Below are 15,550 nucleotides of genomic sequence, written 5' to 3' on the forward strand. Positions count from 1 at the left end.
TCGCCTTGCGAGTGAGATGGGAGGTGTAAATGTCCTTCAAGGAGGGGAGAGAAGCACCAATAGTCTTACTAGCCGTTTTTATGTCATTTTATGTGGCCCGTGAAGACAAATTGTGAAAAAACTTCATGTGCCAATACTTAAAAATTGAGTTCACTTTTAAAAAATAGAGTTATTGCTTGCAATTTTTATTTCCATTCATTTTTTGACAAAATTTTGTTTGACACCCCTGGTCTAAACCCTTCGAAATTGCATCTTGTCAATGGTTATTGTTCCCAAATCTCCGTCATCGTCCATGAAAATTGTGTTGAATCATCATTGCATTTACTTAAGAAAGCATTGATCAGCATTTTTGCCTATTTTCTAACATGTTACAAACCAAAACAACGAGTAGAACATAGATGAATCATAAAGTCAGTGTCATTGTAAAATACTTTAGTTTTGTTTGATAGTTCTTGTATGTGTGTGGCTTCGGCTGCCTGCAAATGTGCTGATGTCTGTAGTGGATCAATGCTCAGCTGATGCTCTGATACTGACACCAAACAGCAACATTTGTTGCCTCTGCTTTGCTTTATTTAGATATTCTGTGTGTGTGTGTGAGACTGTGTGTTTCTGCAGCGTGTGTGTGTTTGTTGGTGAAGCAGCAGTTTGGGCTTGGCCCGTGTGTTAGGGTTGGTGTATGTGGATCGATGGCAGTAATCCAGAGCAGATTAAAAGAGCATTAATACTGGCAACGATAACGTAAACGGTACGGACCGAGTTCTCCATTGATCCGTAGGAACCTGATCTAGACTGGTTCCTGGAAGAGAACGGGAGGCAGCAAGTGGGGGAGGGAAAGCTGACTGACCGTATGCCCTCCTGAGAGAGAGTTTTATGTTTTTGCCACCGAAATAGAAGGGAAATAAAGACAATAAATGGGAAACAGCATATTTTACTGACTTTAAAACAAAGTCCATGCATGGAACTTGCATAATTGTGGAGATGTTTATACTCTCGGAGTGTGTTTATGTCATGGGAGTTGATGCAACTCAGCTAATATTGATAATGGCCAATGTCTGATTCAGCAGCATGTATGTTGAAGTTCACTGTTATCAAGCATGATTCACTGGTTATTTGCTCAGTGCGTGGTAAAAGAGGCTTTTTTTTTTACATTTACGTAATTTAATGATATTGTCTAGTAGACAAATACTGTATAGTAGTACAATGGGTTTTTTTTTGCCATTAGCAATAATGATCGTATAAAATACTGAATTATGACTTAATCCCCTATTTCCAATAATTATGAAATAGAGAAAATATAGTATTATCTCCCCTCCAGAGAGTGTTTCTTCAGATGACCTGAGGCTTATCATTGGCTCTGCTTGTGCTGATAAATCAGAAGCAAACCTGAACATGAAGAAAACTGATGGTCAGCCCCCACCCCCCCACCCTTTTCTTCAAATTTTGTGGTAAAAGCATTAAAAGGAGCTCTCGTTTTGATGTGCATTAGACTTATGAGATTGGCTGGAATCCACTTCTATTTGATTGTGCCACATAACTGGATTCATTTAGTTGATACTGTCTCTTATTGGATTAGGTTTTAGATTAGATGGATAGGATCCAATTGTAGATATTACAGCCTTTATTAGTGACAGTTTACCGGGAGGGAGTAGCTAGAAATGTGTGTGCCTCCATTCACTATCTGGCCATCGAGAACTTCCATTTATCATCCTCACTCATTGACTATCCATTCTGAACCATTCTTCCAAATGATCTACATCCGCTCATTATCTATACCCAATCCTTGTGCCAACCACTGCACCCCATAATATACTTCCACTTTCACTCCACAAAATCGTAAATACAATTTTGTTGCAACTGTTTTGCTGTCTAGGCTGATTTGCATATTACAGACAGAAATCTGATTAATTTATATGACCTGGCAATGGTTAAAATAGAGACAAAAGAGTTGAGCAGTTTTCCAGGATTTCGCTTCATAGCTCCACAACCGCTGGATCAATCACCAATAACAATCCAATCTATTGATGGCAGAATATTATCTTTCTACCTGTGTTTGCTCTCTGCCGTGTGCTGTGTGCTTTGAGACAGACCACCGATGGCTTCGGGACACCAAAAACAAAGCTGATAAGACCGAGTACAGAGAAGCCAGTTAACTCATCATCTATTAGTCTAGTGTGTGTATGTGTGGTGTGTGCGTGTGACTAAACAGTGGCTGCCTTTGACTCATCCTCAGTCAACATTTAGCAAGTCAAGGTTAGTGAATGTTTTCCCTGAAGCCTTTATATCTCTCCAATGATACTTGCTTGGAAATTCAAACTTGTTTTTTAGCAATTTGGAGGCTAGTTCCTCATTCTGGTGAGATTGTGTCATGCGTGGACGGACGAATGGATGGATGGATGGATGGATGGATGGATGGATGGATGGATGGATGGATGGATGGATGGATGGATGGATGGATGGATGGACGGATGGATGGATGGATGGATGGATGGATGGATGGATGGATGGATGGATGGATGGATGGATGGATGGATGGATGGATGGATGGATGGATGGATGGACAGGGATGAAAATGAGTGGATGGATGAAAATGAAGTACGTTTTTCAGTGGTCAAATGACAAGACTGGTACCAAAAGATTGGAAACTAACAGAGGCAGAGATCATCCAACCATCCATCCATCCATCCATGCATCCATCCACCCACCCATCATCCATCCATCTATTTATCCATCCATCCATCCATCCATCCATCCATCCATCCATCCATCCATCCATCCATCCATCCATCCAACCTTTGTCTGGTGGAATCACCATATACATGGTGGACTGATAATAGTGTACAAAGAGAATCCTTTTTTGAGTGGTCACACAACTATTTGGCGACTATATCCTTTGTTGCCATCCCAATCAAACAGCTGCAAAACACAATTGAATCTTATGTTCCCAATCACAAATACCTACCAACCTACACACTCAGAGCACATTGACACCATTAATTGTATGCTCCTATTGATCTCCAATCAGTTGCACTAATGATTAAGTGCTTCAGCCGCTAAGTGTATTGAATAGCTCTGATGTAATTCCATATTTTTCTTTACGTTAAAAACGTCTTCAAGGAACGGGTGATTACACTTTTAGTGCTCCTGTGGGTATTTCCACCAGTATGTTTGTGGAATTGATCTCAAACAAGTTTGTGTATGTGTGTTTACATTAACAGAGACAGTGTGGCTCATTGATTTAATTAATAGTCATAGAGTACAACTTTTGCCACTGCTTATACTACAGGCAGCAAAACTAGTGTGACATCACAGCCACGACTGAACTTAACAAAGAAGAAAGTGTTGCAATATCCTGTTATGATACTTACTATATTTGGGGAGTTTTCCTTTTAAAAATAGCCAGAGATGCAATGTACTGTCGAGACAGAGGGAGAGCATTTCCGGTGGGAAGAGGAAATGATCACAGTACATTAAGCACAACCACACACACATATACCGGGATATTATGTAGTGCTGATTGCTAAGTGCTAAAATATTGCACGCCTTAACATAAATCTATTATATAGTGCATGTGTGTGTGTGTATGTGTGCGTGTGTGCGTGTGTGTCTGACGACAATAAAAAAATCATTGTGAGTGTCTTGTCCACATACATACATGAAATTTGACCTCTGCCTTTGACCTGTCACACTAGTGGACATAGCAAACACACTCTCAGCGGCACACACTGGGGGCAGGGAGCTACTGAAGCAAGCGCCCGGTGAGCAGTACAGGGTGTCAGTGTCTTGCTCAAGGACACCACAGTGTGTGTGGGGCGGTGTTTGGGGTGAATGGTCTTGAACTGAGGTCCACAGAGCGGTATTAGACAATCCGAACCACTTGGCAACGGCTGACTATGGACAGGATACATACGATGTATACTAAGGCTTTTTTTTTTAAGGTGACCATGTATCATATCGTGATCATAAGCAGAAATCGATCACACGCTGCCCGCTCAACATAGAGTACAACTACAACTTGAGATAAGGCTTAAAAAATTACCATGTATGGTAGGTATTTTTAATAACTAATTGATCATGCCTTTTTTTAAATAAAAATAATGACCATGAATAGTAATACCTTTTTAAAAAAATGACCATGTTTAGTAATGACCACGTATCATAAGGCTTTTTGGAATAAAAAAAGACAATGTACATTCAGGCTTTTTGTTAACAAAAAAAATATATACATATGTATAGTAAGGCTTTTTTATATTAAAGAATCTGTGTGTATAATAAGTTTTTTTTTTTTAAATAATCACAATATGTGGTAAGGTTTTTTTAATATAGAAAATGAAAAAATATAGAAAGGCATTTATTTATTTATTTATTTATTTATTTATTTATTCAAGGCGGCTCGGTGGAGCACTGGTTAGCACATCCGCCTTACAGTTAGGGGGGCGTGGGTTCGATTCCACCTCCGACCCTCACTGTGTGGAGTTTGCATGTTCTCCCTGTGCCCACGTGGGTTTTCTCCAGGCACCCCGGTTTCCTCCCACATCCCAAAAACATGCTTGATAGGCTGATTGAGCACTCCAAATTGCCCCGAGGTGTGAGTGTGAGTGTGAGTGTGAGTGCGGATGGTTGTTCGTCTCTGTGTGCCCTGCGATTGGCTGGCAACCGGTTCAGGGTGTCCCCCGCCTACTGTCCGATGACGGCTGGGATAGGCTACAGCATGCCCGTGACCCCCGTGGGGACAAAGCGGTACAGAAAATGGATGAATGGATTTATTTATTTATTCCTTTATGTATTTATTTATGATTAAATGGCTTAAAAATGACCATACTTTTTTATGATATTGAAAGATATAGTAGTTAGCTATGTTGACTGCTAATATTTAGAAGACCTAGTTTCAGTCGTGACAAGTTGCTGACAAAAGATTGAACAGAACAATCATTCAGTTCTGCTGGCTCCTGATTGAGTGTTTTGATGTGCCAAAATGTGGCGCCACACTCCAGCAGCGAAATGTATGTTGAAGGACGACTTTACTACTTACCCTGCACTTACATGCCCTCAGTGTAATGGATACCAGGCTTAAGTGGTAATGGTGCAATAAAAAAAATGATACAGAGTGCCAGAGAAGGCACGGCATGGTGAAAGGAAAAAAAAAAGGGATGAAGCAAGTCAGAATGATAGGAGGGGCAGGAAGATGAGCGAGAGGCAGTCGAGAGTGATGCAAGCAGGCCAAAATAAGTAAAATGAAGAAGGTGGTGAAGGAGGATGGATGAAAGATGATGGCGCAGAGAGCTAATAGAGATAAAAGAGTGATGATGAAAGCAATCGTGAAGGGGCCTAAAAGATGAAGCAAAAAAAATATTTTCATTCCCTTAGCACCACAAGTGTCAATTGGAGTGAATTGTAAATGTCTTCAAGTATTGACTTTTTTTGAAATAACTGCATTTTTTTTGCTAGTTTTCTGTTGCTAACACAATTCATGAGACAACAATGTTTTTTTAGACCGTGTCTGCATTATCCAATAAGTGAGTGCATTTTTACCAAAGATACTTTTATCAGATGCTGTCAGATCATTGTTTAGTTCTCTACTTTGATTTTTGTTTCACAGTATTTGGAGTAAGAAACTTAGAGATACATAATAGATTACTTGGATAAAAATAGATTCCTAACTAGATAACTATGACAATTTATGAGTTGCCATACCCTTATATGTAATTAATGGAACACTAAGCAAACTGTATCCAAAGGCTGTCTGTGACTGTTTACGGGTGAAACGAGAATAAAGTCTGAATCCACATCATGTGGACATTCAACTCTCATCCAAGTATGATGTCAGTTCATCAGTCTATAGGTTTGTTGAGTCTTGGAGTCACATGGGGGGGAAATACAATTATTTGACAAATGGCCTCAAAAGAGAGAACAACTTAACAAATTGCTGTGTTAAAAGGATCCGAGTCCTCCTACTTTAATGTAGATTGTTCTTTGAGGAAGGAAGAATTGACTTCTACTCTGGACTGAATAATACCGACATAACAAAATTGATTGCAGTATCTTCTGATCAATGACGTTACTACAATCATCATGTATTACTATGATCAAAACCAAGGAGGTCAACTAACCAAGCGGTCTTCCATATTTTCTGCTCATACTGTCTGTGTTTATAGACGTCTTTAGCGACACGGCGGAGATCTGATGAAAGACAGCACAACCATGCCTTATTGATCCCATTGATCCCGTCTCACCTTTAAAGAATACAGCCCTCCTCCCCTTTACGCTCACCAACTGCTTATTCTCAATATTACCCCGTGCTCCCAGACCGATAAACGCATTTTGAATAATATAATTGCGCATTTGATCCTCGCTGTAACCCCGATCAGACGGTGAAAAAAAAACAAAAAACTGATTGAATCACTCATACGTGCTGCTTGTTCATTGATGGCAGCGGTTGTGTTTGTATGTGTGTGTGTGTCTGAGCGATCTCGTCTTACAATTGACACTTGGCATTTTTTTCATCCATTGTGTGATTTAAAAACTGCCCCTCTCGATTGGAATAAAATATTGACTCTTACATTCTTCATGTCTTGTGTTATTTCCCATTCATCGGTTGTAGCGTGCAAGCGGAAGGAGCAAGACACAGCAAAGGAGCGCAACAACACACCAAAGAAATCCCGGCTGGTCTTCACCGACCTGCAGAGGCGAACGCTGCTGGCCATCTTCAAAGAAAACAAGCGACCTTCCAAAGAGATGCAGCTCACCATCTCGCAGCAACTGGGCCTCGAACTCACCACCGTCAGCAATTTCTTCATGAACGCCCGCCGTCGGAGTCTGGACAAATGGACAGATGACGGAGCTAGTCCCGGCGCCCAATCTTCAGCGTCCAGCACTTGTACCAAAGCGTGACAATAGGTGGCTGGGTAGATGACGGGGTTGGGGTGGGGTGGGGTGGGGTGGGTTGAGGTAGCGGGATTGCAAGGTTGAGGGCACGGGTCGAGGTTTGGCCCGATCCAAGCAAGGAGCGGAAACCAAAAGTTTTACTTTTTCTTTTGTTTGTCTGTTTGTGTTTGTCAAAGGTGACAAACTGAGAGAGGGGCTGCTCACTGTGACGACTTGTAGCCAAACCGCCTTTTCCAAAATCCATAACAAATCCATTCAGAAGCTGAAGGGTAGAAGCTTTGCCAGAGAACAAAATGATCAAAAACATAAACCATAAAAAAAAGGGAAAAAGCTTCATGCTGGTGTCTCATTTAGATCAAGAAACTGACACACTAGCCCAAATACCAAAGACGAGAGGACAATATATTGTTTTCTATTATGCAATATAAGCTAGGAACCAACCAATGGACTAACCAATGAAAGCTTTATGACTACAGAATGTGCAAAGAATAAATGGACATTTCATCAGATGTCCAAAACCTAGGTTACTTATTATACCAAACCAAAGAGCATGGAATTGTTTCTCTCCAATGAAAACATCAGACTTGCTTATGATTTTTTTTTTTGACAAAGTAACAGTTCACATTTAGGTTCAGTTACAGTAACAGAAAGTAATTTCCCTTCCAGAAGAGCGTTCAACATAGGCTACAATTATTACTTCACAAGCATCACTTTAAGCTTCAATCTTACCAAAGATAAAATTACACAATTGAACAATTCTTCACGTTAGGAAATGGCTTACAACGGAAGCACAAAGACACTATCGACCTTTCTCACCGTCTGAGCCATGTAGAACTGCAAGTTTTCCTCAAATTCAGTATAGTGAATATGTACGTCTGTGAGCACAATGTTGAAGCACATTTTTTTTGTTTTGCAATAGAACTGGGGCTCTCTCTGCCAAGCTGAGTGGTTTTTCGCATCTTAGAAAACTCAGGATGCCATTTTTCTAAACAGTGGCTGAAATCCACTCTGCGTTTGAGTCATCACACGCTGTAATGTATAAATGTACATTCATAAATTCACACAACTTTTAGTCATTTCCAAAATGCGTTGCCTAAATTTACAATCTGACAGAAACATGGTCAAGCTTAATCGGTTGAGCTAAAAATCGCTTTGTGAAAGTGGATCGTACAGTTTTTACAATTTAAAGCCTGTCATTTTACTCCAATTATGTATTTAGATATTTATTGTAGAACAGTTTTTATAATATGTTTGTTGGAAACCGTATTACACGTTTGGTGGTCCTCAAATCATTTTCTGCCAGCCCAGTAAAAATGTATCTTTGACGTCAATAGCCGTCACTGGCAGTGAATGACTTAATGATCAGTGATATCAAACATTTCAACACTAGTTCTTCCTTTTTGGTTTAAATCTTACTAGACCTTTTAGGACTGCCATTAAACCATTGTAAAGACTAACAGTTGAGGAGGCCATTTGATCATGCGGGGAACGGACTTCCCAGGCGAATCAGGGCCTTTGTAATAGTTAAAGAGGACAATCTAAAGACGATGTCTGGAAAGTCCGTCTCCTGCAGAGGATCATTGGCTTCGTAAGCAAGAGGACATATAGCGCTTCAGACAAATCAGTTTGATAAAAACTCCATCGTCAGATATCAACTTTTGTTTGCAGCTTAGGCTTTATTTGATGTCCATAAGAAAGTGACCCAGCACGTATTGTTACCAATACACTGTATACGATAACTCTGTATAGCCTTTCCCATATGATGTAAATACTTAAGCCCCCACAAAACACCTCGACCGCCATCACCTCCTACTGCATCTGGCAGCCTTTATGATCCATAATCACCTCATCAATCATCTCTTACGTGAGCTATCAAACCAAAAAATAGCAACCAAACCAAAGCAAAGGCATCAGTCAGCAGCCCCTGCTCCTTTAGAAACCCCAGGCTGAGTCCGAGCCTGGTTAGAAGCAAGCCAAAGGCTTGCAATTGAAAAAAAAAAATGGACACTGAGACTTTTTCTATTTATTGACAAATCGAAACCAAAGAAAACCCTTTTTCTGCACCTAGCTGTTCCAACAAACGGACTTAAGATGGAAGAGTATTACTACCAAAAACAAACAAAAAATATTTCAGAAAAAAAATTAAAAAAAGAGTGGATTCAGCGATGTCAAGGATAGAGGACGACGCTGTGAGGAGGAGGGGAGGGAAATGGATGACATCACAGGAGAGGAGAAATAGCTTTGTTCTGGCTGATGTCGAGTCAGGCCGGCCAAGTATGGGACTGAAAAAGGGAAAACCACACAGGAAGGAGGGAAGAAGAACGCGAAGGATGGCGTCATCAACGTTCTTCTCTCCGACCTGCAAATGTCCGAACATTAATGTGTCTCTCACGGTTGAAGAGTGTCTTTAACGTGTGCCTATGCAGTTTTTCAAAGTAAAAATGGTTAAACGAACAACAGAAACCTCAGCTAACAAACCAAAGATTCACTGTTAAAGCCAGAAGCAGTTCTCCTCCTCTTGTAAAAGCCCAACTTTGGCTAAGCAACGTGTGTGCACCACTCACTTGATGTACTTTGAGTTCTCTCCCAAGCAATGTAGTACTTTTCAACAAGGTTTACATTGTTGCCGTTCGTTTACATTATTTCCAGTCAAGTTTGCTTATCCCTGGTAACTAGCTTGCCAGCAAGTACTTATTCATTTCAATTCCTATCCAAACATGCATGCAATTTTAAATAGCAGTAGCTTCAGCAAGCTAATTTAGCTAAAGATAAAGTATACGATAAGAAAGAATCGTCTCATTTAGCCTTAGCCGTTAGCTTCTGCGCGAGGCAAGTCTACCTCTAAGTTTCCTGAGGCTTTCAGTGCTGGGAACCTTTATTGATTCCGGCCATTCAATCAATTACCATTTTAAAGTGAAAAAAAACCCAAAAAAACAATAGCTAGCACCAGTTGTGAGCTAACTACAATGCTTCCATCATCTATGTTTTGCTTCCCCCCAGTCCAACATGAAACTCGTGTTTCTGCTGACTGAATTGTTGAGCTTCCTAAAGCAAGAAGAGTGACAAAAATGCTTTGTGAGATGTACAATTCATACCAAAGACTTTTTGCTGCACTATAGCACACTGGCATACTCGGATGTATCTAATTTAACTGGATTCCACCAAAGAAATTGCCCAAAAGTCAGATTTCTTTGTTGATTAGCTTGCACAAAAGCCCACCTCACTGTTTTGGAGAGGGAACCATGTAGCTTGGAAGAGCCACATTAGCGTGCTCTTTAAGAGGAGGGGAATTCTGCTGCTGCTCCATAATGTACAACAACAATAAACAAAAGCAACCCAAATGACATAAAACACACTGAGAGAAACTGCTCAAATATCGGTCAAATAGCTTTATCCTTCATTTTCTCTCTTTCTGTATGTAAAGCTTCTAGTCCAAAGAGATGCCCCCACCCACTGAGCCCTCCAATCGTGTTGACAATACCCAACGGAGGGGTGTTGTTTATGGAGCCAGGGGGTGACGGCCATTTTCCATTCTCACTTGCAATTCTGTCTGAATGTAATGCAGGCAAAACGAAACCAAAAACAAAGAAAGAAAAAAAGGATATGAAACCAAAAATGTTCCAAAGAGGATTTCACTGCTTGTTTGCTCGAAGTACTTAAAATATGATTGCCCATAATTATGTCTAGTATTACATTCCTACTTGGGATTTTTGCTAAATATGTGTGTTTGTGTTTTTTTTTTTTTTTGTTAATTTAATGTAATTTATGTTTCTAATTTAAGCGAACAAATTGTGTTGCCAAATCTCCCACTGCACCCTTTACCCTTTTGCTGAAGATTAGCTTTGCCAAAGTTTACATTGTACGTTCCTTTTTCTTTCTTTTGGATGCTGTATTTATTTATAACGTGTTTAGAACACTCTAGGTTTGTACTTGATGATAATTTAATGATATTTAATTAGATGTAATTGTTTTCAATGAATATTTATGTATTTAAGAATGTTAGTTGCATCAAAGATGCAGTGCTTACGCCAGGCCTCTTAATTTATTCTTTGTTAGCTTTTTGAAGACAAAAATGAACAAAAAAAAAAAAGGCAATGTTCTTTTATGAATGCTTAGACTTAATGACAGAACAATGTAGGAATGTTAAACTAGACTTACATCTGAATGTCCACTCATGCTCTCAGTATTTTTTTTCCTTTTGTCGTGGGGATGATGTTTCAATTTTGAACATAAAAACAAGGCTCAGAATAGGCCAACAAATGATGAGCACTGCATCTCTCTTTATTCTTGCTAATTTATTGTTTAAATTGTTCTTTTCATTTGTTTGCATTCTGCTTACCATTGTCGAATAAGCAATGACTGTCAGGCTGATCTTCTAGATAATTAAAAAAGAAAGACAAAAAAAGATCAGGTGAAGAGCGGGCCAACATTGATGTAAATGGAACTACCAAAGATAACTGGAATCCTTGAGAGAGACAAATAAACTGTGTGTGTTTACATCCATGCAGCTCATACCCTGGTTAAGGATTTATTTTCTTTGTTATAGTCTTGAATAGATAGTTTTATTAATTGCTCTCCCCTATTTTTTGCAACAAAATAAAGTGTTTCGATAACTATATTACAAAGAAGTCATTCTGAGAAGAAAATATTTTACATTTTCAAACTTCAGTCATACTTTTAATTGTAAATATTGTTGTGTTTAAATTGTTTCCCCCATGCCCAAAAGTCACGTTAACTTCATTGACAACTCAACAAGTGTGGAATATATGGTTGGTCGTCATGGATACCAAGGAAAATATATCTTTGCTTGTCTTAACCTTTTATAAACCCTGACCAATACTTAAAATTTGCTACATTCAAAAGCATTCGAAAGCTTAGTGAAATATCAGCATGAGGTTCATATGAATATTGCGCCATTTCTCATAACATTTTGCTTTGCTTTTCTTCTCAGTGTGGCTCTAATACTCATTTATAGTATTTTGTATCTAACTGATTCGATAGACTTAAACAAAAACAAATTAAACATTTAAAACATCAAATTATTTTTTTATGGTTTTTTTTTGCAGCTAAAAGAACTGTTGACATTAACATATGATAAAAGAGGTGAAATGTAAATGTGATTAAAATTCTCCAGGAATTTAACATTGGAAACCAGGTGTAATATTATTCCCGTCTCATCTGAGATTCTGTGCAAAATCTTTATCATAAGAGGTTATTGTTAAAGGGGTGTGATGCTAACACACACTATTTCCATACTGAAAAACCTGCTGCAGCGATCAAATTTCATAAGGACATGAATGTGTGTGTGTGTGTGTGTGTGTGTCCAATGGTTAATTTCCAAGCATGTGTGTGAGAAAAGAAAGCAAAGTCTATTTCAGCAGTGAGAACCCGAAAGGGTGTCTCACTGAATTTCCATTCATCCGTTTGATCATCACAATGAAACCAAAGAAACCAAATGTATTTTTCCTCTTTAGTTCCATTTACGTACAGCTCCGCGCTTGCTTTTGTATTGCAGATTATTTATTGATTTATTTACTTTCTAAATCCCTTTTTGGCCTTTGTAAGGGTCAAATGAGATCAGATCCAAAGAAATTATGTGAATGTGGTAGCCATTTATGAACGTTTTAAATTGTTTAGTATGATGGATTCCTGACACAACATACAAGGACAGGTGCATTTTCTCTTCTGTTTCAAAATGTAGAGAAGGGACACACATATAAATGACATTGAAAAAAATAAATACTGTGGATTTAGATCTAAATTGGAATAATACGAGAATCCTTTTTCTTGTCACTCGAATCAATTTCAAGTTAAGTAAAGGTCTTGTTCAAGCATGATTTTACTGTTTTTGCAGTCTATTGTTGACTTGGACTGTCTTCAGTTGTGTACTGCATAGCAACTACATTGATGTGATTTGTTAAGCCAACAAATGTGAAAGTCAGACTTTTGTGTAACCTATCACCATGACTCCTGTTATTTAAAAAAAGGAAAACATACATGATCATATTTGCTATACGGGCATAAGTACTGAAGCACCTCTCATAATCAAAGAATTGAGGAATTGGGGGTGGGCTGCTCTTTTAAATGCCACCCGAATCCTAAATCTAGTTGTTTTTTTAAGTCAAGGCATTTTCTCATACAGATAAAAAAAAAAGATGCACATTAGGAGTGAAAACATACAGGAGAAGAATATACTTAAAAGCCCAGCTCGGTCGAGACAATTAAGTGATACAAAATCTGATCAAATAACCCTATAAAAGCAGTACGTGTTATGTACATCCAGTTATTATTGCTGCTCTGAATTAGCAATTTTTTTTTTTTTTTTGCCCCCAATGTATTCAATAATTGAATTCTAAAGTCTATACTTCTAAAGTCTGAAGTCTAAACCTTGGCATTGACTTTTAAAAATATTTTTAGGGAGTAAAACAACTTCAGTGCTGTCAATTGTAGTTTCATCTCTGTCCTTTACTTTTTTGCAATATAATCAAAGCATAGAATTTCTGTGATTTTTTTTTTCTTCAACTTGAATCTGAGCTGCTTTTCCTCTTATGCGAACAAGATCTGAGCATCCTCTCATAAGTCAAGATCTTATTTTCTGTACATGCCAAAACACGCTACTTGTTTGTTTTTCCCAGATGGTTGCAAAGTTTTAAATGTGGAGAAAACACCCAAACCTATTTGAGTGTTTTGCGCACACTGTGCTCTCTTTTCCAAACGGTTGCAAATATACCTCATAGATGCTAATGATGATGATGATTTTAAAATAGTCGTAATTTTGTTTCTATTTTGTTTTCCTTTTGGTAATTATAAGGACAACTGAGGGGAGGCAAACTTGATATATTTTTGGGGAATTTGGTATCGGCATTTGTTTGGTTCATTTCAAGGGGTGATTGTCCCCTTGTGTGTATACTGTTACAGTACGTTTGGAATTGTACATGTTTCTGCCCAGAAATAATACAGGCTTCTTTGATGAGCTGTCTGAATTCAATATTCAACCATGTGGAATTTATTTTTATACCTACTTTAAAGTCTTATGTCAGTGTCTTTCTTTACCTGTGCATCACAGTTTTATCATACATAGCAGTGCTATAGGCCAGAGTTTCTGCATGAGTGTTTTTACAGTTAGCTATCCATGTTATGCATAGTGAACTCTAGTATTGACCTCATTCTCATCAAAACCATCATCATCATCATCAGTCATATAACCTTTGACATTGTAATACAAAACATGCATTTATGTAGATGTCCAAGTTATTATTAGTCATCATTATCATTATTTACTTGCTAGTTCGGGCTTCAACTGGATTCTATAAATCATCAGTAGCATTAGCAAAGGGTCGAAGGTCATCTGCTTCTTATTTATTTTTGGTATTCAATCCAACTCTCTCACTCTAAAATGTCATCAAAACCAAATCATTACATTCAGGGTTTTTTTTTTTTAAACAATGCTTTCCATAGTTCACCCAGTCAATCTGAACCAAATTAAGCATTTTTTTTTTCTTTTTTACATTTTGTACATTTTTGTTGGTAAAGAAAAAGAGACATGAGAAAATTTGGGTTGTGGAATAAATTGATGGTCAAACATGAAGGAGACAATTGGAGAATTATTATGGTTCCACTCTATGTATAAAAACCAAACAAAAACATCAATAAATACATCACAATGGTTTTATCCATGAACATGTGAATCCGGTGTCATTACTGTTTTTGTACAAAAAAATATATATACAGATGCAGATTTGAAGTGTGCTTCAGATGCCATGGACTTTTTCGAAATTCATACTGGCCAATAAAAGTCAAATTCGTTATTTTCAAGGTGGGATGGTAATTAGTGTGAAGACCTTCACGCTTATTTTATTCCTGTACTTTACTATTACACTTATTCCCACCACTTTTTTTACGCTTAGTAACTTTCACATAATTCATCCGATTCACCCCATTCCAACTTCAACATATTCTAAATATTCCAAATATTCATGTGAGGGGAGCTTACATTTTTCCCATTCGAAAAAATGTTCAGTTTTCCCAAAATTCATCAAATTTCAGCCAAACTTTTACCTTTGATTCTTAATGGCCCATTCAACATATTTCACGTTTACATTGTTCCAATTTGAAATTCCTACCTCAGCTCATTCAATTCACATTGGGTAGGATTTTCAACATTCCTAAAATTGCCACGTTTCAAAAAGTCCACATTTTCACCTTTTTAGCTTTTAAATACATTTTATTGTGCACTTGGTGTTTCCAAGATTGTAGAAAAGTTTAATCTGAGATACTTACATAATATGTTTGGGGGGGATCCCCGTTCAATTTTATCCATTTTCTATTACGTATTTTTACCTATTACGTCACAGTCTTTGGGGCGGCACTACCAAACCAGGTAATGGGTGCGGCCAAACGGTTTTGTAAATCCGCCATCTTTATTACTCGAAGACTCCAAACAACTCATGGTTGCCAAAGTGGAGAAATCAAAATGTCCCATTGTTAGATGCATTAATCCACACAAATCATTGCTACATTAGAATCTCAAAGAAGTGCCTGGTAAAATTTAATTTTTCATGACAAGGTGTGTTTAAAAATTCTCAGTATATTGTCAGTATAGAGAAGGATTTGCCGAAAGACTTCGTTTCATTGAGGGGTCAGTTCCTTCAATCGATGGAAACGACGG

The 15,550-nt window shown here is 38.1% G+C and overlaps 2 protein-coding genes across 2 annotated transcripts in view; one reads left to right on the top strand and one right to left on the bottom strand.

Moving 5' to 3' along the window:
- Positions 1–14,359, top strand: part of onecut2 (one cut homeobox 2) — a 22,666-nt gene extending 8,307 nt beyond the window's left edge. The window contains exon 2 of the mRNA XM_037266418.1: positions 6,599–14,359. Coding sequence (XP_037122313.1) covers positions 6,599–6,888 — 290 coding nt within the window. The 3' untranslated portion in view covers positions 6,889–14,359. The remainder of the gene's footprint in view (positions 1–6,598) is intronic.
- LOC119131662 (lymphocyte antigen 75-like) overlaps positions 1–15,550 on the bottom strand; it is a 1,013,224-nt gene that overhangs the window by 908,386 nt on the left and 89,288 nt on the right. The gene's annotated exons all lie outside the window — the stretch shown is intronic.

This window comes from Syngnathus acus, chromosome 12 (genome assembly GCF_901709675.1).
Source record: "Syngnathus acus chromosome 12, fSynAcu1.2, whole genome shotgun sequence".
NCBI lineage: Eukaryota > Metazoa > Chordata > Actinopteri > Syngnathiformes > Syngnathidae > Syngnathus > Syngnathus acus.